The 26,640-nt window shown below is 43.1% G+C and overlaps 1 protein-coding gene across 1 annotated transcript in view; it reads right to left on the bottom strand.

Moving 5' to 3' along the window:
* The window catches only part of CACNA2D3 (calcium voltage-gated channel auxiliary subunit alpha2delta 3), a gene marked incomplete at both ends in the record, with an annotated part of 788,351 nt that overhangs the window by 80,658 nt on the left and 681,053 nt on the right, over positions 1–26,640 (bottom strand). The window contains 2 exons of the mRNA XM_081246546.1: positions 2,916–2,960; positions 4,287–4,348. Coding sequence (XP_081102672.1) covers positions 2,916–2,960; positions 4,287–4,348 — 107 coding nt within the window. The remainder of the gene's footprint in view (positions 1–2,915; positions 2,961–4,286; positions 4,349–26,640) is intronic.

The following is a 26,640-nucleotide window of genomic DNA, read 5'->3' on the forward strand; positions in this document are numbered from 1 at the left end:
CCTACTGCAAATTGAGTTTCTAAGAAAGGGAAGTTGTTACATAGTTTATAGCAAGAGGCTGGGGAGGCAAGTCAGCTGATAAGTGTGTGTGCTCATCTCCCCTGCTAACCAGTTAGCTCCTGGAGGACAGGGGCCACTTCTGACTCTGCTTCCCATTGACTCCCCGGGTGTTGGAGGTACCAGGCACGTAAGGAGGGCTCAGTAAACGTGTCTTGAAGGAATGAGTGAGTGTGTGAGAGGTTGCCTCTCAGGTTCTAAAGTTAACATTTGCCTTGGGTGGAATGGAGCTCCTTAAAGTCGTCAGTCAGGCCCATGGCCAGGTCCTCCATGAAGATGTATCTACAAGCCAGGAAGACATCTGGCCATACCGACTCCACCCACTGGCTCAGGGCACTCTAGCCAAGGCCCAGGGAGGCCATTGTTGGGAGAGACAGAGGGGCTGGAGTGGATCCAAGGCAAAGCATGTCTGATAAGTCTGTGGGAGTTGGGCCAGGTCTTCAGTACAGAGGAGAAGCCAGAAGCATGTGAACTTAATGAGCCCCCACAGCTGTTTTTAATGGGGACCTGATCACTCGAGGGCAGTTTGGGGAGTGGAGGGACATGGCCTCAAAGACTTAATTAAAAGCTATGAAAGGGGAATGACACGTGGAAAGAGTCTGCTGAAAGGATGGAAAGGGGCCTGGCTTTTCCATTTAAAACGATGTCAACTGCTTGCCTGAAGCCAAAATTTAGAGTCAAAATGGGAAATGGATGATAGTTTCAAAGTGCAAAATGAGCATCAGATCAAGTTCAGCAATCCAGCAAATTCCATGCTTAATTTTCAAAGTGTGTGAACTTTTAAAATGATATTTGAATGGGGGTCCATCCCAATGGCTGCTAAAGGAGATCACTAGTAGTGAGGAAGGCATGCCCAAGTTGAAACTGTCATTGCCTGAAGTGTATATGTGGTTGCCGTCTGAGGTTTTAGGTTCAGGTGAGCTACTACTCTAAGGGAAGAACATGTCTGCAGACGTTTTTGTTTGATAGCTAATGTTTATTGAGTGCTTACCATTCGCCAGGAGCTGTGCTATACAGTTTTCGTATATTATCTCATTCATCTTCATCATTACTCTGTGAGGTAGGTGTTTCTACCCCCATTGTATAGTTGAGGAAACAAAGGCAAGGTTTATTACTGTCAGAGTCACAGTTTGAAGCTATTCTAACTCCATAGCCTGTACCTTTAACCACTATGCTAGACCACCTGTGAAATCAGTTACTGAACAACTGATATATATTGTATGTTTCGAAGTCTAAGTGGGAATCCATTTCCACTTATTTTTATATATGAGAATGCACAGAGGCAGTGTGCATTGTAGGAACACTGCCTCTAACTTTATTCATCAAATTATTCAACCAACTATTCATCCATCCATCCAACCAATCAACTAGAAACCAATCAACCAACCAACCCAACTATCCAAAACACCATCAATCACACTAGCCAACCAACCATCCATCCAGTCACCCAACTAACCAACCAACTGTCCTCAGTTCTTTTACCACAAATAGGGATTAGTAATTGTACAAGTAAAGGGCTTAACATAGGGCCTTGTGACACTGATTAATCAATATTATTGTTGAGCTGAGTTGTCTTGAGCTGAACACTCCAGTAAGACAATTAATGCCTCAAAGACAGAGGAGAGGTTTGAAGCCACTTGACTAACCTATGAATGACATCCCCAAACTTACTGAAAGGGTTTTGATCATAAAACATCATAGGGTACTCTTTCCTACAGGAAAATTATTTTTGATCTGATGGTCAGGAAAAGTTGGGGTTTTGCTGAAAAGCTGATTGATTAGTTTTTACTCTTTGGATAGTAACTCATACAGCGATTATGTTTTTTTTTTTTTTTTAACTGGCAGCCAGATCTTCGGGGACTGAGCATTTTGTACTTTAGCTTCACCCTGGACTCCCTTTTATATTTCTCTGCTTGTCTTTGCTTCACCTACTTTTTGGAAATATACTTCTAATCTATGTTTTCTGAGTTAGAATTATGTTTGGTTAGGATTTCTTTAATTCCCTGTGGTAACCAGAAGGAATATGAATGTGTGATCATTTATTAGTTCCAGTTTATGTATTGACTAATGGTTTGGCTGACTCAGAGAGAGGAAGGCCGCCTAAACCAAAGTGAAAGGCCACTTCACACCTGCTTGATCCAAAATGTGGGGCAGAAGATACATGGGATTGGATGCTGTAAAAACTTAAATCTGATGGACAGACTTAGGACAGTGGTACATCTTTTTTCTTCTATTGCTCATGTGTGGAATTCAAATTCCTCCTCCCAAGATTGAGAGAGAGGGAGAGAGATAAAGAGAAAGAAAGAAGGGAGGGAAAGGGAGTTGTAGGAGGGAAGCATTATGCTAGAATGCAACATTCTGAGTTTTCAACTCTTAGATTTTTGGCTTATTACATGAAATTAAGCAAGTCATTTTATTTCTCTGATCCTCAGTTTCCCCCTCTGCAAAATGGGTCATATATTCCTATCCATTTCATTGGGTGGTTAAGAAGATGAATAGAGGTACCACATGGGGAGAAAACTTTGAGAGTTGTAATATGAGTTTCAAATGGCAGTAATTTGTATCATTTTTTATAAAATGCCAAAGTCCCAGTAGTGCTGTTCATGGGACATTTATATCACATTTCTCCAGCTCTCATAAACTATCTGATTGGGAGAAGAAAGAAAAAGAAAGAAACAAAGCAAATGTCCTTGGGTTTTTGGATATTGGTCCAGAGCAATCTGTTAGATCTGGCTCTGTGAGACATTCCCCCTGTGAGAAAACACCCTTAGTCATCCAGCCACTCCACCACCACCCACCTCCGCCCCTGCCACCCCTAACTTGATTAGGGCAGGCACAGGGCCAGGAGGCCGTCATACCTCGTCATCACAGCTGATAGAGCATTTGCCATCCAGAGAGGCGCACTGTGGGGTGAGGGGGAAACAAAAGGAAACGTGTCATTTGGACACACCAGAGTCTGCTATGGCTGCCACTTAGTTACTCAAGGACAGCCTATCAAAGTCCTAGCCTGTTATGTAAATACCAAATTTCATCCAAAGGGAATGCTCCAGGATGAACTAGCCCATCCTCTCTAGGATGAGTACCAGCTCCAAACAGTAATATAAAAGACAATTTGGGGACTTCCTGGTGGCACAGTGGTTAAGAATCCGCCTGCCAATGCAGGGGACAAGGGTTCAAGCCCTGGTCCAGGAAGATCCCACATGCCCCAGAGCAACTAAGCCTGTGCGCCACAACTACCAAGCCTGCATTCTAGAGCCCGTGAGCCACAACTGCTGAGCCCACATGCCACAACTACTGAAGTCCATGTGCCTAGAGCCCGTGCTCCACAACAAGAGAAGCCACTGCAATGAGAAGCCAGCCCGCTCACTGCAATTAGAGAAAGCTTGCACAACAAAGACCCAACGCAGCCAAAAATAAATAAATTTATTTAAAAAAAAGACAATTTTGGGGTAACAGGACCCTTTTTCATTTTAATTTATGTTGTCCATTTTAATCTATGCTTCATTCAATATTGATGTCTCTTTAAGACCTCAAATCTTTGAGTAACAAGAAATATAATTATGTATTCATTTAATTTTAAATTAACCCCCAGTGACTTTTTTTTTAAAACTGCTGTTTGTGTTCTTGGTACATAGTTTCCTAAAGTATCTTCATTTAAGAAATGATATACCATTTCAACATTTAGAATTGGACAGATGCAGGCAACTTATGTGTTGCCATTTCTGCTGAATTACTGAACAAATACCACTGAGGTTACTTAGTACAGAATGTATAGTGCAAGTAAAGAATGTTCCCAGATTATCCAAGGCAGAGAAGCCCTTGGCCAAAGAAGGCATGCTTAGTCTAACCTAGTTATGCAAAAGCCTTCAAAAGATATTCACAAATAAGTAATTGGGCACCACAAGATTAAAAGAAAGTCACTATGAAAATCTGCAGAAGTCCCCAATACTTAGAAGAAACACTTCTCTTTTAGAAGGTCACTAGTTTGATGTCACAATTACAATTACAACTGTTTGCAGGAGCAAATTCCCTGCTTTCCCAGCATGTGGTGTCTAACATGCTGTCAGCCCTTTATTTTGCAGTGAAATGAAAGGTAATCTGAGCAGCCCAGCAGTTCATTTTACAAATATTCATCGGAAATCTGGCACTTTTAGGCTCCGGGTACTCAAATGTGAACACCTGTATAATAACAGTGTCGCTAATGCTTCAACATGCTGATTATAACTTACCTGTCTGCTGGCAGTCCAGAACTTCCTTTGGAAAAATTCAAGTTTCATCTGAATGCCTACAGCTTGGACAAATTATAAATAAAACATGGCATTAGAGATCTCTTTACACAATTATTTAAGATTATCATTGAAAATTATCTGTCAAGGTAAGATGCTGATGTAAGCATATCAGATAAGAACACTTAAAAACCAAATTTACAGTGAAGCATACAACTAAAACATTTTATCTTTCAGGTAAGGAATTTTCAAGGTTACCTGTACTCATAGAACTCTTGACAGAACAAACTGAGCACAGTGCAGATGGCTCTAAGGAGAGATGTTACTTGAGAGTTTCTAAAATTCATATACTCGTGGTCACCACCCTCCCCAGCACAGCTGAAAACAGGAATGGAAATAAGAAGGATATTCAGAAGATCACGGTTTCTTCAGTGTTCCCATTTCTGTTATTATTGCATGAACTTGAATGCCTAAAATGTGTACTCTGCATATATTTTTGAGATATGAAACTTGAAAAGTACTTGTCCTGAGGCTGGTGTTTGGAAGCGAGTCAGCCGGCCATGATGTGACTTTGTTGAACTGTCCCCCAAGCATCCACATCTCAGTGGTCTTCTCTCCCCAGGAACTCTAGTGGAATTATATAGTTCTTTGCTTGTCTGTGGAAAGTTCCCTAAGGCAACAGTGAATGCTACTTCTAGTAAGAGAAGTGTGCAGAAATGGAAGAGGTTAAGAAAGTGATTTGAAACTCTGGGAAGAAGAATTCAGTGGAAGCTCAGAACTAGGCAATGAACAAGCTCAGAATATTTCTCTCTATGAAGTCAAGACAAAGTAACTCTTGAAATCTTTTTCGAAAGTACTCAAGTCAGGGAAAAAAGCTCATCAGATGGTGAGAAAACTTTAGAGGAGATGGAAAGAAAGAATGAGACTTTGTGCTGGAAACACTGCACTCCCCAAGGGACACCATTTAGCCCTGGGCGGTTTTGCAAACTTCAGTCCATTGCACACAACTTCCCCAATTTTTGCCATATCCTTATACCACCAGTATTGTTATTTATCTTTCCACATGTTTTTTCTTTTGTTGAAATACCTACAGTAACTTCAATCTACATAATAATACCTATCAAAATACACAATTACCAAAAATAAAAAAATAAAAATAAAAAAACCAAGTTCACTCATATACTTTTATGTGGCCACCATGTTAGATGCCCCCCACCAACTCCCACCTTGGGTAAACATTCTTCTACTGGCTTCAGGAACTTGAAGATTTATGAAGGTCTTGGGCTGTTACCCTTATAAGTACCAAGTGCATTTCTACTTCTTAAACAAATTGTTGGAGCAAGACCTGAGAGTCAAAGTTAACTGGGATATGTACACTTAGAGATACTCATCCTCTATCTTTGCACTTAGAATGTCAGACTCTAGGGTAAAACTAGAGCTAAGTATGGCTGTAACATGCAGAATGGAAGACTCTGAAATGCACCATTTCAGCACTCTGGGTTCATCCTGCTTTGCCCAAAGTGTCTTCCATCTTCTGGAGCGTAAGTTCCCCAGGGACAGGGACATGTTCTTGCTCCCCACTGGATCCCTGCCTCCAGCAAGGTGCCAAGCACATAGATGACTCACTGGTAAATGATTGCTTTTTTAGAAAAACTGTTCAGGTGATAGTATAGTTAGTAGATGGATGGATGGATAGATAGATAGATAAACATCAGTGTGAATTATAATCATACCCGAATAAAGGTTTTTCAGTGGCGGTTCTCAACACATTACAACCATCTGGGGGACTTCAAAAAAAACATTCTGATGCCTGGTGCCTTCCCCCTCCACACTAAGACCATTTAAATCAGAATTTCTGGGAGTGGAGCCTAAGCATGCATATGTTTAAAAAGCACCTCAGGTGATCTGAATGTGCAGCCGGGGTTGAGCTAGGCTACTCCACAGGCCTTACTGTAGATAGTAAGTTGGCTATGGAGGACCTACGATGATATGGACCATTTGGTCAGACTATAGAATAAACTGCTCTTCCTAGCCCTGGAGAAATTTTCAGAGAATACCTGAAGGAAGCTGATATTGAAGCCTGAAGGCTGTTCACTGCAGTTTCAAATGAATCTTGTCTTCCAAAATGCCTGACGAGCCCTATCCCTATTGGAGATGAACCAACTGAGGAAGCTGTAAACCGAAGTGCTGGCTGGGTTTTTAGTCAGATCCACCAGCAGGCAGAGGTAAGAGCCTGACCTGGACTTAAGAAGGGGCTTGAAGCAAGTATCTCTGGTTCTACCAAACACAGGGAGGGATGACAGAAAGCTGACCTCAGAGCAGAAGACCTTAAAATTATTGTGACATTCAATCACTGGTATCTAAGGGGAGGGAGGAAAATGAGTTTTCTCTTCCTCCGTGTGTATCTCTGCAGGCCAAGGTCAACAGCCACGGCAGTCTTCGAGACACAACAGGATAAAAGCAGAGGGTTCCTTGAGAGAGTCACCCCACGGTGACCTTTCTATGGTGTTTCTATTCCCAGCAACCCAGAGCTGCCCCTGGCCCACCCATCGTCTACTGAGTTCCCCCGTCAGTCACCCATGCCCTTTCTGAGCACCCTTCCCATTCTCTGATGGAGGCCGCGTTTTCACCTCTCTAATGAAGCTCGCTGCTCCCTCCTGGGTGTTTATCCATCTCACATACTTGCAGCCTGCTATCATCTGCCCCTTTCGGTCTGCATCCCAGCTCCTCAGAGTGCTTTAATCTTGCTTCATGAATCAGTCCCTCCATCCCATTAATCATGCAGGCTACTTCTCTCTGATCTCCCTCCAGCAGGCTGCATCCTCTCCCTGGTCCTGATGCCCTAAACTAGACACTACTTCCCTCACTCCTCACTCACTCCCTGTCTGGGCCATGAGGTCGATGCCAAAGGACTCCCAGAGAGTCTTGATTATAATGGATCTGCTCCATTTTGCCCTGGCTGTGTTTTTTGTTGCCCACACCCCTTCCAGCAACTCTGGCCCATGGTTTCCCACTTCCGGGTTTGTAGTACGTTCACCTACAAGTTAATATACTTCTCTATGATTAAGAGATTCACAAGCCCATTGGTGGGTCAATTTCATGACCATTTGTTCAGTGGCACTTTCTATGCCGAGCTCTAAGCTGGGTGCTAAGGGGAATGAGACCACATGCTCCCTCAGAGTCTATGTGGGGAGTGGCCACGTGGTAAAAGCAACATCAGAGGCTTAAACAGAGAACTGTGGAGCACAGAGGATGGGGCAGACTTGGCCTGGGGGAATTGGTAAGAACTTTGTGTAAGATAAAGCATGGAGATCTGACTCATAGAAAAAGTAAGAACAGAGGAAAGATGAGAATCAAGTGCAGAAACAGCACAGGCAAAAGGATGGAGCCTTTTCAAAGACCATACTGTCTTCTGAGGCTTGAAAGAATGCAAGTGGGGGAGATGGTTGTGAGGGCTGAGGTCAAATGGCAAATGGTCTTAAATGTCAGGCCAACACACCTGAAGAGTACTCTATAGGCCAGGAGTTGGCCCAAGGGCCAAATTTAGCCTCTTTTTATCAATAAAGTTTTACTGGAACACAGACACCCTTATGTGTTTACGTACTGTCTGGTACAACAGCAGCACTGAGTAGTTGCAACAGAGGCTGAATGGTCCACATAGCCTAAAATACTTACTGTTTGGCCATTTACAGAAAAAGTTTGCTGACACCTGCTTTAGGGTCTGAGGAGCCATTTAAGATATTTAAGTAGAAAAGTCAAAGGACCTCAGATCTATATTTTAGAAAGTCCACAATGAAAGCCCTGAACAGGAAGGGCTAGGGAAATGGCCCGGACAGTGGGAGATAGGAGAGTGAGGTGAGTCAGGCAGCCACAGCCACTGGGAACATTTGGTTAATTATCTCTTAAGTACAAATTGATTTAAAGTAAAAAACAAACAAACAAGCAAACACCAAAAAACCAGAATAAAAAAATCCCCTCCACAAACAAACAAAAACGCTTAAGGGCATTCCTATGGCTAATTCTATTCAGAAAAACAAATACAGGCTTCCACAAACAGAAATTTAGCTTCCTCTTGCTATTTTCCTTTGTTTTGTTCCAGTTTTATTTTTCCTTTTTTCAACTTTTATCAGAAAAAAGATCATCATTACTTCAACAACTCCTCCTCTCTTCTCCCATCCCCCACACATCCCAAATGGAACCTGAGATATTTGTCATGCCCGTCTATTTTGTTCTTTCAACATTTCAAGCCATAACGGTATATACTGATTCAAGTCAATCCTGCTAATTTAATAAGAAAAACAAGGACTGAAAATGCTTTAGCGAAACCCAAGTCCCAAAGAGAATGCAGAAAATTAAAACACCATTCCTGGGGTTTGAAATTTTTTAGACAGTCCAGAAAATCATCAACATATTTCTCCTGGAGTTCACGGTGCTCCTCACTTCCATTTGATTATAGGCTCCCCGGCTCCCTGCTAGGAACTTTCAACACAAGGATGGAGACAGAGTCCCTTTTCCATGACTGCATCTGGTAGTTCCTTACTCACCTCCTAGGAGCAGAACTGACCCAGAAGAAAGTATCCCTGGGGACCCTTCCCAGCACGCCAATATCGTGTGAGCCTCCTAGGACAATGACCTTAAGATACTAGGATGGTCTTTGGAAACCAACAAAACAGCAAAATCATCGTTATGAGAACTGTCATCCCAAAGAGCCCCAGAACCTTTCATATGAAATATCATGCATCTGGAGCACTGACACCTCATAATTTCCTTTGAATTACTCAGGTTACTGTTGCCGTAACATACCTCAATACTCTAAAGTATGCCTGAGTACAGATCTTCAGCTCAGCAATACAGACCACAGAGCTTCCATGAAGTATCTTCCTTCCAGTCTTCCTCTTTCCCCAACTCTCTAACTTCCTTCCTACCTACTTTCCCCCTCCCTCTCTTCGTCCCATGTTTATCAGAAACCAGATACATGACAGGTGGTGAATGTATTGAAATGAAGACATAAGGGATGCAACAGCCATGGATGGAGGCCTGGGGAGGGCAGTCAAATCACTGAAGAGAGGATCATACTTCAGGATATTCAGAGCTGACGGAGCTGAGCACATCCAAGCACCAAAACATAATGTCACTTCACTTGCAGAATGTCAGTGATTAGTGCACTGGAATTGGGACCAACAGCTGACCTCAAATGCTGCAGTCCTATGTTGTCCAAATTGGTGGCCACTAGCTACATGTAGTTATTTAAATCAAAATTAAATAAAATTAATAATTTAGTTCCTAAGTTGCACTAGCCACATTTTAACTGCTCAATAGCCACATGAGGCTAGTGGCTACTATTCTGGACCCAACAGATCCAGAACATTTTCATCATCGCAGAGAGTTTAATTGGACAGTCATCACGGATAACAGGAAGGAACAGAGAGAGGAACTGGAGACTGGTGTCCCTTGAGGATGAAAGTTAACTTTCCCCACAGACCCGTCCATGCTACCCACTACCTGGAGGTGAAAGAAATGAGGATGACTTAGGTATGGAGGATCTAGAGCAGACAGACCTGCCCGTGTGAGAAGACCTGGATTTGCAAGGGGAAGATGGTAATTGGTTTGAGAGAAACCCAAAGAAATCAATGCAATATGCTCAATGTGGCTACCACCCTCAAGATTTATTTATTTTGCTTTATAAAATTTGAAAATACAAATTACATTTCCAGTGCTATTATATTCAAATGCATTCAAGATGAAATCATGCATGCATCTCATATCAGGTTAATAGACATGCATTCAAGTGTAATCCGAGACTCACCAAAGAACAATGTTACATGTAAAATTAGAAATAAAATAACTTTTTCATATTGTATTCATTTAGAAATAATTTTCTGTGGGCTTGGCCTCAACTGGCAACTTACCCCTAGGAGCACAAATCCGGTTTGTAAAACAGTGCTCACCACGCCTGGCACGCAAGCTCACACAAAACACCCCTACCTCCATTTGCCCAGTTCTCCAGCCATGCGATATATTCACATACACATAGAGAGCTCATCCAGAAGACAGAAGAACAATCCTGCCGCCATCAACAAATTATAACCAGGAAAGTGTTTACCAAGAGCTCTGGTTGTGAACACTGTTTCTAAGACAGCTGAGTGCCCATGGGTACATCATTTCACTTCTCTGTCTTTACAAAGACAGTCACACTGGCTCTAGCTTCTGAACAGGACTTTCGTGGGATGGGGATAAATGATACAAAATAAAAGGATGTGTATCAGAACACTCTAAAGGGTTGACAGTGTCGTCAACATTCATGTGATGATTTGTTCCTAGTTTTTAATCCTTTTTGCTTGTATTTCACCACCAAGTACATCTTTTGTGCCAATATACTGACACTGAACAGAAGATTCAGCCACAATAAATCCATATTGTCCACTGCTACCAAGGTCCCTTAGGATGTAATGTTGGTGGGTAAACACTCTACAAAATTATAATACCTTAGAAGGGGGGAAAGGCCATGTGAGCACTGGCAAAATGAAGCAGAAAACAGAAGGCAAAGATTCCTTTCCAGCTGAGCAAGCTTGAAATGGATTTTTTCCCCTTCAGGATTAATGAAAGGTGTGCTCCACTCCTCAAATCCCATCACTCACCCCTCTGGAATTGTGATTATCCATGCACACTCAGGACAGGGTTAGATAGGTCAGCATATAGAATCCAAGAGGGTTTTGTCCCTGATACTGTCACCATCAGCTCCATGTGCTCATCAGCCAGGCTACCTGGTCACAAAGCTTCTCAACTGACTGGCTACTGCTGGCAGCATGGGGATAATTATTTCATTCCAGTGCTCAGGCAGAAAATCAGATCCCAGAGCTCCCCTGGGCCAGCTTGGCCCACAAACAGGAGTGTTTTCTTCTAATAGATTCCAATTCATGGGTAGGAATATGGTAGAAAACCATATCCTTATTAGAGAAAATAAAACTCTAATAAGTTAATAAATAAAACACATGCTAAGGATTTCCTTTGTATTTCATCACTTAGGAGTGGAACAAGTTTTCTTAAAATCCAAATTTCTCCAAGTACATGCTGGCTATACATTCTCTCAACTAGAAAATGAGCTCCTTTCTGGTCATATTTCTCAAGCAGGGTAGTGGCTCTTTTTACACAGCTGGGTTAATATCTCCCACCTTGTCCTCAGCCCCCCTCTGACAGAGTCCCTGAATTTTCATTCCTTTGTGCCCAACAGCAATGATGGCTTGCAGTGACAGTAACAAGGCATGGCACATTTGGATTACAACTTGCCTTAATTAACGGTCAACTGTAATAGCTGCTAGCCAAGCCACATTTGTTTAAATGTTTTCTTCTGTTTGTTTTCAAAATAGTTAATTGCAAGTAGAACTAACAATGAATCTGAATGTCACTTTTTTGGAATATTTCATGATTAACTGGGGGTTTGGGAAAAGGCCACTGTCCTGGAGTGCTGAGGAAAAGAACTCTAACCTTCCTTACATCAAATACAAGCCCATTCCAGGGGTCTGCTAATGTCCAGGATAAATGACTTACCACATGAATAACAGTTTAAAACTGTAATGTGAATTATGACATAACTCATCTGTTAAATATTTCATGTGAAGATTTTAATGATTTGCATGATGGAATGTTGGACAAAAAACACAACTGAAATCCTGGGACTAATTTGGGCGAAACTGAGAACAGAGTATCCTCATGGAGATGAGGGGAAAGAAAAGGCAGCTGCATTTATGCCCCCCCCCGGGTGTCAGACTGGCAAGTCCAAAGGCTTTCTTAAAAGATTACAGGGACAGGAGAATGATCAGCAACAATCTTTTGAAAAATATTTAGATCAAAGCCATATTTGTTTATTATAATCTTGGTAAAGCCTGAACGTTAATCTCCAAGGTATGGTATTATTTCAGAAATTAGGGGAAAAAAAAACATTCTCACAGGAGCAGACACACCTCATATTTTAGCCTATGCCGAGTGAAGAAATACAATGATAAAAGGGGAGGAGGTATTTTAAATATAAAACCCTCACCAACTGCATATTTCACTTCTGAAGTATACCCTGTGGTATTGGGGTGGAGGGGGGGTAATCTTTCTTATACATGCTTTTAAGTAACAAAGAGCTACATGATATATGTCTGTGGTGAGAGAGAGGGAGGGAAACAGGACTCATTATCACTTGATTGACAACGCGATAGCAGAAGATTTTCTTTGAAGACTCATAGCTGCAGAGGTCTGTTTTAATCTGGAACCATCCCCACTCACTGCCTGTGACTGGCTTCCGGGAATGTGTGTGTAGGAAGGCCTGATCCCTTCGCCTACACATTTCTTTTGTAGTCACTTTGTTTTTGTCCTGTCAGAGCTTCTTGGGAGCAGTCACCTTTGGTAATGTATAATAAATGACAATTATGAATGTTTCCTCCATTTAGATTCTAATTACTTGACAGAATCAATGTTGAAAAGAATTAGCAGGGCTGTGGAATGGAATAATAATTTTCTTTTCACCCCTGAGGTAATCTGGAAGCATTTTTCCAGACTTCATCTGAAGAAACCTATATTCCCTCAGCTTTCTGAGGCCACTGGAGCTGGCATCGAATAGTTTTTGTCAGATCATTTTATGCTCACAAAACTCTTCAAATAATATTATTTCAATAAGGTTTTCAAGCCAGTACATTTTTAGAGTCAATTCCCATCCTTTCAAACTTTCAGAATAAAACATTTAAGCCTCAGGCTTCATTGTATTTTAATCAGGGTTACGCAAATCAATGTCCATTAAGAAAATTATAAGTTTCCAAATTATAGCTCCCCAGTTAATAATTTCTTATTAGGTCACCACCTAATAACAGTTACCAAAGAGATTATAACAAAATCAGGGGTCACATTTCCAAACATTTCAAAACCCATAATAGAATGGTCACATATATTTGCCAAACACCTCTGAGCTGGATGTTGATGACTGTATTCAATGCAAAGCAGCACTAAAACATCCACATGAGAATGTAGCACCACTACGGAGAACAGTATGGAGGTTCTTTAAAAAACTAGCTACCATATGATCCAGCAATTCCACTCCTGGGTATATACTTAGAAAAAAAGAAAACACTAATTCGAAAAGATACACACACCCCAATGTTCATAACTGCACTATTTAGAATAGTCAAGACATAGAAACAACCCAGTGTCCATCTACAGACGATTTGGTTTAAGAAGATGTGGCATACACACACACACACACACACACACAATGGACTATTACTCAGCCATAAAAGGGAATGAAATATTGCCATCTGCAGCAACAGAGATGGACCTAGAGAATAGCATACTAAGTGAAGTAAGTCAACCAGTGAAAGACAAATATTATATGATATCACTTATATGTGGAATCTAAAAAATAATACAAATGAATCTATATACAAAACAGAAACAGACTCACAGACCTAGGAAATAAACTTATGGTTACCAAAGGGGAAAGGGAGGAAGGGAAGGGATAAAATAGGAGTATGGGATTAACAGATACAAACTACTATACATAAAATAGATAAGCAACAAGGATTTACTGTTTAGCACAGGGAAGTATATTCAATATCTTGTAATAACCTACAATGGAAAATAATCTGAAAAAAAATATATATATATAACCGAATCTCTTTGCTATTCACCTGAAACTCACACAATATTGTAAATCAAATATACGTCAATAAAAAAAAATTCACATGGACAGTTCACGGAGCTGGAGGAGGGTGTCCAGTTACTCTGATTCTCCAGCTTATGTTCCAGGGCACAGGGAAGGAAAGGGACTTGTCCAAGCACACGCAGCTCATCCTAGGGATTCTGAGTCCATTCAGACCCCCCAAAACTCAGATCCCTCTAGGACTGGGTAGGAACTGTGGTGAATGAGAGACCACCCTGTGCTGGTGTCAAGGGAGCATCTCAGCTCAGCTGATGCCTTATGGGAATATCTTCTGGATCCTGCAAGTTATTCTGATGCTGCAGGAGAAGCTGAAAATCTAGAATTAATATACAGACAATTCACTGAAAAATTCACAGCACTCCGATAGGGTTGCCAGATAAAATATTTCTGATTTACTAAATCTGGCAATCCTACACTGAGGGTCACATGGCACATCTGAGGCAATAAGCTGGGGTGACCTCTGTTGCATGTTTAGCCCTGAGAGCACTGAGATAGCTTGTGTTCTGCAGTGAAATATCAGGACTGGAAACCAAGGTCACCTCCATCAGCATGACTTTCATGATTTTACTGTTTACTACAAAAAATTCTTGCCCAGAAAGATAAGGCTATAAACCAGTAAAAATACTTTATGATTTACTTGAGAAACTTCCCCTAAATCAACTTATCTGAACAACAGACTGATCAAGAACAAGAGAGGTCTCAACTAGAGAAACTGCTCACTTAAACAACTCTGGATTTATCAAGACTCAAGAGGTACACCATTCTTAAAGGAACCCAATCCCAATCAGATCCCCACACTGAGAGACCCACCCAGACCCCAGAACCCTATCAACACCTGCCCAACTACCCTTTCTTGGACACTCGTAAGACCCTGTCAGGGTGGTGTTCTCCCTCACTGAGATAGGGAATAAACCTGGTTTTGCTTGGTCTACGGACTCTTCTGATGGTCTTCGTGTCAATAGTCAAACCGGCTTTATTTTTATCAAAGCATTAATCTGTATTTGGCATTAAATTACATTATGTATTATTTATTGTGTTTTATTCCTACCTAGCTAGCATTAAGCTCCTGGAGGGCAGAGGCTGTTTGTTTACACCTATATTCTCTGTACCTAGAGAAGTGCCCAGCCCAGGTAGGTACTTATGATACAGGTCAAAGGAATGACCAGGTGGTTTGATGCTGTGCTGATGGCGATGTCAACTATTCTCAGACTGTTTTCTCTCTCAGGAGACCTACCTTTGCCATCCAGGTATCTTGGGCTCTGTCCTGAGGGAAATGAAGAGCCATGAAAAGGTTCTCAGCAAGGGACGGATGTGAGAATGTGAACAGATCCATGCTTTGGAAATATCTGCAGGTGGAGGTAGTGGGCTGTATAGTTTGTGTGAGGGGCTGGTTAGGATTTGGTAGCATTCATCCAATCAGGTGAGAGATGATGGACTCCCACCCAGCAGAGGGCACTTGGGATTGGATGGTGAGGTGTAGTCTTGTTTCTAATCCCTCCTGGCTGAGTGAAGCCTGGAACCCTGAGTTTTTCCACTGGCACATCAAATCTCATCTGCGTCTTGCCAGACACTGTCCACCTCTTCCACCTCAAGGGCCCATCATTTTAGCTTGGTAAATTTCAGCATGTTTTGATTTTGCTTGTAAATGAATTATTTCATGAAACATGTTTGTCTGCTCACCAGGCATATCTTGGAATTACTGTTCTCTTAAGATAGTATTAGGGAAGTAGTCAATAAAGAGGGAGAACCTATAGGATGAATAGGAATTCATGAGGACCTAGTGACCTGGTGAAGAGGGACGGTGGAGACAGCATTTTAGGCCACATGCAAAACCCCAAGCTGAGAATAAGCTTGAAGTGTCTGAGAAAACTCCAAGACCATCTGCCCGGCCAGTGCAAGTGAAGAAGGTACACTTCCCTAGTCTCTATCAGACAACAAGCAGGGCCTAACAGCGAGGTTCAAACAAAATCTGGTGAGCATTCTGAGGATAGGTCCTCAGAAGCAGAATTGCCCTCTTGATGGTGGGTCAACAAGACCATTATCTCAGTCTCTATCCAGTGCCTCCATTTCATTTGACATGGAAAGGACAACAACAGAAACAGCCATGGGAAGACCATGTGCTTTTGAGTGTGCTCAGGCGGGAAGGCAGCCTGCAAAGACAAGACCAGCACACCATTGGGCCTGGTTCCCTCTCACCATCTAGACCCCCATTCTAAAGTCAAATACCTGGGTGTTCGGCTACGTTCGGCTATGGCAAACCTGGACTAGGTCCTCCCACAATAGCTGCACACAATGTGTTTTTGAGCAGGGAGGCAGAAGGGGATGGGAAGTACAAGAGGGGTGAACAGCATTTTGGAGTAATCAAGTCTTTTTTCCCCCTCCAACCCCTTGGAATCTCAAGAGCTTGGAATATTTGGGAATTAGCCATGGGGTAAAGGATGCCAGTTTTGTCCCATAATTTAACCAGGCAGATGTTGAGGATGGAAAAACCATTTTCTGTCATTAAACAATTGCTCCCAAACACATACTTGGCAATACTTGAGTCTCTCATTTGGGTTCCTGAACTGGCTTTCAGAACAGACCGCACTGGTCATGTTCCTGTGCGGGGCCAGGGTGGGCTGTGGAGACAGGGTGGGTGCTTCCTTCTCTGATTTCGCAGGAAGTCCAAATCCTTCTCAGCAGGGTAGAGACCACTGTAGGCAGGCCTCAGTGGTAAGTAAGGCTGCCTGACCTCAATGCCCCTCAACTCAGGCAATTATTCTTTCTCCAAAGGTTCCTTAGCGCCCAGTAGCCTTCAGTAAAGGCTGACTGACTGACTGAATGAATGAACAAGCAAATGCACTATATTCCGGGCACTAGGCAGTTAATCAGTTGCCTCTTGTGCTTTCTTTGAGGGATAACACTTTGAAAGACAGTTGTTACCAACGTTCTTCCCAGAGTTTCCTGGCACACCCTGGCTCTTCTCCATTCCCTCATCTAAAGCATTCCACGCTTAGGGCCTTGGGGAAGGGAGGCACAGAGGAACTCGAGTCTCCAAAGCTGAGGCCCAGAGGAATCTCAGGGCTGGAAGGACAATATGGCAACTGCCTGGGCCAGTTCCTCCCCTCTCCACCCTGCCTCCAACCCCTAAACTGACTGCATGGGAAAGAAGATCTGACTGGAAAGGGAAGCCAGAGATGTGGCGGCCCAGAGGAAAGACCTGCAACAGGACGTTCTCGTAGGTGTCAGCCTTCCCTGCTCCTACCCTGGGACACTGGTACTTGGCTTCCGCTAGCCCTGCTACTGCTGCCAGAGGCTGCAGACAGACGGCGCAGCCCGAGGCTCCCTGCTGGCTTGTCCATAAGGCCCAGGGGGCTGCTGACTCTAGGGCCACCTTGGGCTGGAATGAGGACGCCGTGCATGGCACTGACCTGTAGCTGGGTCTCCACATAGTTTTTCCAAGACTGATATACTGTGCATCACTCACCAATCTAAGGTGCTGCCAACCCTCTATCACAGGCCCCAGATTCATTTCATTTCCTGGCCTGGACTCCTTGTAGATTCCATGTTACCTGCAAGGACCTTGGGTTTCAAACCACTGTGGAATATTCCATCTTTTTTGCTAAAAGTTAAACAAGGTGGACCTGGTGTAATCACAACTACCCAGAACATCTGCAGCTCTGCTGAGAGTTTGTAAAATCTAAAGATTCAATAAAATCCTCACAGGTAGATACTGTTACTGTCGCCTCTGTTTTAATTCTGAGGATATGAAGGTTTCTGAGTGGTCAACCTAGAGGTCAACCACATGGTTTAGAAGCTGGGAGCGACTCTGGAGGAACTCGGATTTGAACCCAGATCTTCATGACTTCAGAGACATTAAAAAACAAATATCTAAATGAATGAGCTACAGGGAGTCACCTAAAATTACTCAAAAAGAATATGTATTTAATAAGCCTATCCCTGTAGAAAAGACTAACACTTTGCTTAATATGAGATTGGTAAATCTACATATTTTCTCATACATTTTGCTTTATGTTTTAATTTTTCTTTCCAATTCCTGTGAACTGATCAGTTTCCTGCAGGCCGAAAAGAGTTCCTCAGAGGCTCCTGGCATCTTTCAATGCCTCCAGGCCTTCGTGCTTGCTGCCCCTCTCTGAAGAAAGAAGACAGGAGAGAAGCCTCCTTGGAAACAAGGCAGTGGCCCAGAGGAAACCCGTACCCACCTCAGAGCAAAGAAAACAGCCTTTGTCTCTAAGGAAGCAGAAAACAGAGAAGAAATGGCCCAGGACATGAAGGGCTGCAGGAGCTGGTCCCAATAACAGAAGACACACAGGGCACACACTGTGGGCCAGGCACCCAACTAACATTATCCCACTTAACTTTTCAGCAATCTCAGAGAGAAGACGTTTTTCCCATTTTTAAAGATAAGCTGCAGGCGGTCAAGTGACTTAACTAGGGCCACACAACTGCTAGAACTTGATGGAATTGGGATTAGAGACCACAAGCCTGACTCAGGAGCCTGCTGCCCATTTTCCTACATGCTTCTCCATGGGGCTGCATCACCCCCTAGGGGACTGTTTTGGAAGTTTGTAGTTTGATTGTCACAGTAACTGGAAGGTCTACAATTCACAAGACAGACCCCAACAAAGAATGGTTCCATGCCCCTCAGGGCTTCAAGTGCTCTGCCTGGTATTGATGTGCTTGGAAAGCATGATCCATAGCTGGGCCTTGAACTGAATTCTGTTCTACATCTAAATACAAAGTATGTCTTGCACATGAAAATTTCTAAAAATGTAACCTCAGTCCTGTGAAAGAGAGACAAATACACTCTGTTTTGCCTGAAACTTGACTATTTCAGAGAATCCCATCACCAAGGAGGCATGGTTTGTGGCTGAGAGGCCCATACAGCAGCTATTGCATTTACAGAGATTCCATGCAAGCTTCTGGTCTCTTCGTTCGGTCTCTTCTTATAGTTCTGCCCAAACATTTACACACTAAAATATACATTATCCTCTTATAAACTACTCTCCTTTTATTTCTTGATATTATAATGGGAGCATTCTATAGATTTTTTTTTTTTTTTTGGCAGCATGTAGGGCAACAGGTTATAATTTCTATGCATCTCATTTTGGGATAGTAAAGGGAATATTCCAAATTATTACGAAGACGGACCCTTGGGTAAGAGAGGACTGAAAACTGTCCTGGCTTCAGTTTCTCCTTTGCTAGTGAGTCTGGTGAGCACCCCCGAAGCACATACGCCCCCCACCCCACCCCTGCAAACTCCTTGCTTTTGTCTGTGGCTCCCCTCTCTCGTCTTGCCTTGAAAGCATAGATTTGGCTGGGCCAAACCTCACATGTCGCCATGGCTTCCGCTGTGCTTCCCTTCCCGTTTATTTTGGCCTCCACCAAGGTGCAAGATATTGGTACCTGAGGCTCAGCTCAATGGATGGATTTCCCATCTTGGAGGTGAGCAGTAAAGGAACAGCTCCTTCTGTGCTTCCTTTCTATCTAGGAAGCATTTCCTAGATAAAGAAATGCTTCTCTTGGGGCTGCTCTGCTTGAGTCTGGAGCTGGGCAAGTGGGCTCTGTTGCTGGTACGTTTTCTTTTATCAAGCAGTGGTGTCTCTGAATTCCAGGCAGGCTGTGCAAGGGAACGAAGCCTTGCAAATTGCTTTTTCTTTCACAAAGCATTTTAATTATAATTATTGTCAGCACTTATGTCACTGCCTTGGGAGATGAAGAGGGAAGGAGGGAATACTCTGCAATTTCACAGCATATACCAGTTTTCCCTAGAATGAGGAGGAGGGTTGCAGAGAGTAAAAGAGCAAGGAACAGAGCTCCCAGTAGATTAAAAGGGGCCTTTGTAGTGGCTGCAACTGTACATTAAAATAAATCTCTCCTAGCACTAAAATAACATCTACATTCATTTGGGACAGTGCCACATTCAGCATTTAAGAAATTTGACAAAACACTGCTTGAGCATGTTGAAGTTTGCCAGCTCACAACAAAACAAGAAAGCTACCTCAGCCGCATGGAAATACTTCTCCCGGTTCCCTACTTTCACTTACGACTCCCATTTTCCGGCTGCACTTAAAAGAAAAAGACTGCCCTTTTTTCAGGTGCCAACCACTTAACATGGCCCTGAAATGGGCAGCAAATTGCCGCTGGAGGTGGTAAACTTCAAGAGGAATCTTTTTCTTTTCCCCTAAAGGAAAATACTAGAGAGGCTTCATGCGTGATAAAGCCTTTAATAGCTAGAGAAACGTTATTTGAGGTGGCCCTCAGGTAGACTAGACATGAATAATGCCCCATAAAAGCAATTACTTCTACCCAGAGCACAGTACACCAGATGAGTTTGGCGGGGGCCCTTTTTCCAAGAGAACTGCAGGCAAAAGAAGTCTTCTATCTAGGATCTAATAGGATGGATCTGTCTGTGGCAGAGACCATGGTTGCTTCTGTGGAGTGTGTCCCTTCAAAACTCACTGTGAACTTTTCTCACACCCTGACCAAAAACATTGGGAGATTTTTCAGGCTGCTTTCTGCTGCTTTACAGCACAAGGAGGCCTGAAATAAGTAACCCATCCACTTGCTGAGAATGTTGCTAATGGACCCTGATCCCAGCACAGTCCCCTTGGTTGTGGCACAGATGGACAGATTAGCACAAGTTTAGAGCTGGAATGGTGGAGTGGACCATTGAACCCAACCTACTTATTACACAAATGAGTAACTAGAAGTCCAAAGAAGCTAGGAAATTGACTGAGATGATTCAGAGATGGCCCAGACTGATTCTAACTCCAGCTGGGCTGGAATAACATACAGCTGTTGCTTCTGCCAGCTGGGCATGTATGTCCCTTTTTGGGGGGAGGGGTTGAAAAGCCCCACTCCCCTTACCCACACCCACACTATTTCCTTTAGGGATATGTCCTGCCTCCAATTTCAGTCCATATGGTTTGCATAGGGTTTGCCCCCCACCCCACAGGCACAGGAATGCATCCTCCCCTCCTCCGTCATAGTGATGGCCATCTACCCACGCTTTGCCAGTGAGAGCCAGCTCCAGAACTTTGAACTGGAACTTTCAGGAAAGAGGAGGCTTTTCTCCACCGAGTCTGCCAAGCTGATCAGATGAGTGCTGGAGGCACAGCATGAACAGGGTCTGCTTGAGAACTGGGCTGACACAAAGACAAGTGGAACAAGAAACTAAGAACCCTGGTGACTTCAGCTGAGCCCTGGATCCAACTGTATCTGAAGCCAGATATAGCTTTGGACTTTTTAGTTAAGAAACAATGAACTTCCACTCACCCCAACCAATCAAATAATTAACTTCCTTTAATTTACTGACTTTGCTTAAAGCGACGTCGAGTTTGATTTTTGTTGCTTGCAATGGATGGCAGCCTGACAAATACAGCTGTAGTCTAGGTCGGTGTTTCCTTCTGATGGGAGGTGGGCAACTTATCTTCATGTACAGAGATTCATCACATAAGCACCTCCTTGCAGACAAATACAATCACTGACATGGAAGGCAAATCTGTGGCACTCATGCTGCCCTTCCTGACTTCATGTCAAGAATAACTAATGAATCCTGGTACTCCTTCCTAGGGAGCCTCACCATCTACCCAATGCAGCTCCCCACGCAACCATGACCATCCTTGAGTGGTGCCAGGTCAGCATGACCATGCTGGGGCTCATAGTAGAACCTTTACAGGAAACATGGTGCCTTTTCCTAGACCAGGTGAACACTCAAAGCCCTTTAACCGCTCTCAGTAACCACACTGGATAATGAAGAAGGCAAACACGTGCATCTACATGAAGGGCCTGGTTGCTGACCTTTCAGGAGTATTCTCATTTCTTGTCATGAGCAATTATCAAGAATCTTACAGTTTTTACTGAGCCAGGGTATGAGTTATACAGTGAGAGAACCACTTAGCTTGTTGGGATCTCAGGAGGTCACCTGGAATGGACCCTAGGCTCACACATACCTAAACTTTCCTAGGTTAAAAGTTTCTTATCTTACCCCATCATCAAGACAACCAAAAAACAGTGGGCATGTTGGTGGGGGGGTAGGGGGTGGGATAGTGGTACAAATAGAATGCCATTGTAACTTGAGGTCATAGGAAGTTCCAGGGTATTGGTGGGTGATATTCAAGTTGACACCACCACCTTCTCCTTAGGAGGCCTGTCCTGCACTGAAGAAGAAAAACTAGGACTGCATTTCCCAGAATCTCCTCCGTTTGTGGCTCTGGCTTAGGGTTTGTCAACTAGAGAGTTGTCAACTAGTTTTAGAGGCAGCAAAGAGACAGATGCCATGTGGCTTTGGAGGCAGTTGCAGGCAGATGTGCTGGCAGATGTGAAGTTTGAAGTAGCTCCCATGTGAATTCTTAAGAGCCATCTGCATGGATGCCTCTTGACCCACTTCCTTCCACCCTTCAGTGATCGTAAAAGCTTCTTATTCCCTGTATTCAAGTCCTTTATACTTGGAATACTTAGAGTAGCTTCTGTTCCTAGGACCAAGTCCTGGCTGATAGATTGAGGACCTCCTATTTTCATGAGGACTCCCTTTACATACTGTTAGGTCTCTATCATCTCCACACTGTGAGTAGGGTCCTTCCCCAGGGCACCAGGCAATCTGGGGGGATATCTAGCAGTCAGGATGCTGTGGATCCATGCTGCTATACCACAGACACAATATTCTCCTGCAGGTTTTCGGGCAAAAATGCCCCAGTGACTCCTGCAAAGCCCTACCCTTCATGGGTAGCCCAGCCTGACTCTGCAACTCCTTTCCTTTCTCCCTGTCCAGCAAGCCCCAGCTACAGCATTTTGTGCTTCTTGTTTTGTGTCTCTTAGGTTTGCCTTAGTACTGCTTGAAAGATTACTCTACCCTCTTCCTGTTCCTTTAGTCCACTGAAAGAGTCAAGAGGCAGCACAGACTAACCCTGAGGTGGGCTCAGGGGTAGAATCCAGCGGCGTTTAACCTCCCTCTGCTTGGTTGTAAAAGCTGGGATGATAAAGTCAGATAGAGCACAGCGTCTGGTGCATAGTGAGAATGCAAGAATTGTTAGCTTTGGTCTGATAATAACCCCTAGAATGGAAGATCACTTTCCTTATGGGGCTCCAGAAAGGATTAAAGGCGACCCTTCTCCCAGCAATTTACTGTCCCCTCCCCAGCAACAGGTTCTCAGATCCACAAAGTCCCCTTGGAACTATCTCACTATCCCGCCTCCCCCTCTCACCAATTGATCCTATAACAAAACACTGAAATCCTCCTTGAATTGTCACCGCTGAGAGCAGGCAAGAGCAAAGAGCTGCCGATTCCCTGCCTAAGGCTCTCCAGATAACTCTAATCATCTTCAATGCACTACTCTCACAGGCAGATTAATGTTTCACAATGCTTAACTATCTTTATCCACAGAGTATTACAATTACAGCTGAAGATCATTCACCCTAGAGCTCTGTTCCTTCAGAGCAATCTCAGTTGGGGACTAAACAGTCTCAGGGATTCTTTTTAATAAACCGCATCTGCTTCCAAAGCTGCCTTTCTTACCTTTTATCTGTTCCTTTGTTTCAACTGTTTAAGAAAGGATTGGATTCTCTGCATTCATTGGAGAAGAGAGCAAAGCAAGGTGTTTTTCCAATGTTGGGCAAAACCTTTGTTTCTCCTAGGTTTGGAGCCAGTTTCCCTGAAGTCACATAGCTGCTGTCATTATTTTTTGGTATTCTGGAGCAAGGCATTAGTGCATGTAAACCTGCTTTTCTTCTTTGTTAAATTACACTTTTAATTTTTCTTATCCACTGGAATGGTTATATTCATCTTCTTTCCTGCTGTTCATGGTTCTTCACATTGCTTCTGTCCCTCACACTGCTTCTGTCCCTCACACTGCTTCTACTTCCTTCCCCTTCTGTACCTCTTTTCATTCAATAGTGAGTCTTAGAGTTGCTAGCATATTCCCATTCCCCAAATTGGCTGGGTTCCCATCGATTCACCCAACAGTAAAGCCCATTGGTGGGGAAATTTTCAATCAGCATTTTGGTGCCTCACTGCTAAATAAGAACTTAGGCCACACATGTTTGTGGGGAGCCTTTAACACGAAAAAGAAAGACAGAAACTAGCAGAAAAAAAATGAGTTCAAGTTAATAGCACAAACAGCAGGAAAACAACCCAACAACTTTAGACAATATATTCCGAGAGATCAAAGACGATATTGTGTCCTTGGAACAAGAAAAGGCTGCTGTAAAAAAGAACTCTTGGAAATTTAAAAGAAAGGTGTCAAAATAAACAGGTTTAAGAGCAAAAAAAAAGTTGGAAAATCTCTCAGAAAAATAAATAAAACAAACAGACTTGGAAAAATAACATAAGAGGACTTCCTAGAACTGAAGAATATTCATTTCTAAATCATAAGAGCTTGCGAAATGCCCAGCACAATGAGTGAGGGGGACCCACAGCATCACGGTATTTCAGGACACTAGAGACCCAGAGTACATTCTGAAAGCTTCTGGGATGGAGGTTGGGCAAACTTGGTCATATCAAAGGAATGAGAATGGCATCAGACTTCTTAACAATAACACTGGAAGTCAAAAGAAAATGGAGCAATGCCTTCACAATTCTGAGGGAACATGATCTCCAGTGCAGAATCTTATACCCAGCCACATGATAATTATGTACAGGAGCAGAATTAGGGTGTTTTTAACGCGATAAGGGCTGAAAACATTTTCTCTTCCTTTCTAAGAAAACTACTGGAGAATGTGAGCAAAATGAGTAATTAAGTCAGAAAAAAAGGAAGACATGGCTCTAGGATAAAGAGGGTTACGGCAGAGGAAAATGGTGAAGGGAAAACTTAGGAACCTAGCTGCCCAGCAGGACTGGGGAGCAACTATCCAGACTGGAACAGGATGGCAGCAGGTGCAGGGAGCAAGGTCTCTCCAAAGAATGATGAAATAACAGAAAACTGGATATCTAGGAAATAGTCATAATAGGCATTTGAGATATCTGATGAAACACGTGGGGGAAAAATTGGGATGGGTTGAGGAAAACTAAGCAAATAAAAAGGCACACAGATTTTTCAGTCCAGGGAAAAATATCAAAAAAAGAAAACACACAATAGCATATAATTTAACACAGTAGGGAATATACATACATGGGCCTAATAATATAATCACTATCTAATTAATCAGAAACTATGAGATAGGTATGCAGCTGTGTTGGTGGAATAGTGAGAAGGTAAGAAGAGCTGGTGTAAGAAATCCAAAGTACCGGGTATTAAAGGAAGTAAATGAGTAATCTCTGATATTAAATAAAACCCAGTAATTTCAATTTGCTAGTGAGAAATAGAGCTGCTAAGAGGTGGAAGCTGTTGCCTCTAGGAAGTGGGACTTGGGGTTGGGAGTGGAGGGGGAGTGGTGGGTCAAGGGCCTGCTTTTTCTCTTTGTAAGCTTCTTTTTAGTACTATTTAATTTTTAAAAACTGTGTTCATACATTACTTTGCTATAAACCCAAGTTAATTATAAATAAAAGTGAAATGTTAAGGGGAGTAAATAATCAGCAGATTCAAGCTCCTGGCACAATTCTCAGGCCTGACCTACTTTTCTCATTGTTTATTCCTCTCTGTGCCCAAATAAGAAGAGGTGTGCACATCTGGAAGGCAAAACCGCTCTGGGAGGTGGATGGGAGAACATAGGGAGAAGTCAGTCTCTGCTCCTTGGGTCAGGGTCTGAACCTCTGAGCTTTGTCTGACTCTGCTTGGCACATCTCTGTCCAAAAAGTAAATCTCAGACATGCCAGAACCCCTGCCCCACACATCCAGGGACTACCCTGGTGTGAGATGTATGGACACACCTGTTTGGGGATGCATTCGCATGTCACTGCCCTATCAGAGAGCCTTTCTACAGATGCTCTAGGATGCGAAGCTAAGGTGCAAATGATTGCCGGGCTCTTGCTAATAGTCACATCGTAAACCCCATTTGAAGTTTGTACATGACCAAGGACATAGTTTTTCAAAAAGGAAACTGATCCCACCAATACCACCCGTGACTGTCTCTGGGTGGAACAACTGCCAAATAAATCAAGTAAGTTTGCTGAAAGACAGCTGTCTTTGCTATGGTACCAGACTGAAGTTTATCCCATGGTGAGCAGTTTCCATTTTTACTACAGCCTAGACAGGTGCAAACTGAGCCGTGGAACTGTGTGGCGGGGAGGCCAGCGCATGTCCTTGAAGTCTCTGCCCAGAGTCCCAGGGACACGCACCCCAATCCTCGGCATGGGCCCTTTCCCCTAGAGGTCAAAGCCATTCATTTGAGGCTGAATCGTTAAAATTCAGTTAGAATAGATCTTCCACCAAGATCCCATTAGTGGGAAGAAATTATTACCTTAATAAAACCTAATCTTGTAACGTCCCACAAGTGGTTAAATATTATGGGTTATCTTCTTTTATCAAAAAAGACAATGAAAACAATATGGAGTGTTGTGTGGGGAGCAATGATACATATTAAAAAATCCAAATGTCATCAAGACTTTATTTACTGCTCCCCCGCATAATTCCAGCATTAAAAAAAGAGGAACAATGAATGAAGGGGGAGAAACGCGACAGACAAAACCAAAGTCTTAACGGTCCATCCCTGCGCCAATAAGTAGTTTGAAAATAACGTCCTTCAGGATCCATATGTTTTCTGCATGTGTAAGAACACTCTTGC

Source organism: Mesoplodon bidens (assembly GCF_964165515.1).
Source record: "Mesoplodon bidens genome assembly, chromosome: 10".
In the NCBI taxonomy this organism is placed as follows: domain Eukaryota; kingdom Metazoa; phylum Chordata; class Mammalia; order Artiodactyla; family Ziphiidae; genus Mesoplodon; species Mesoplodon bidens.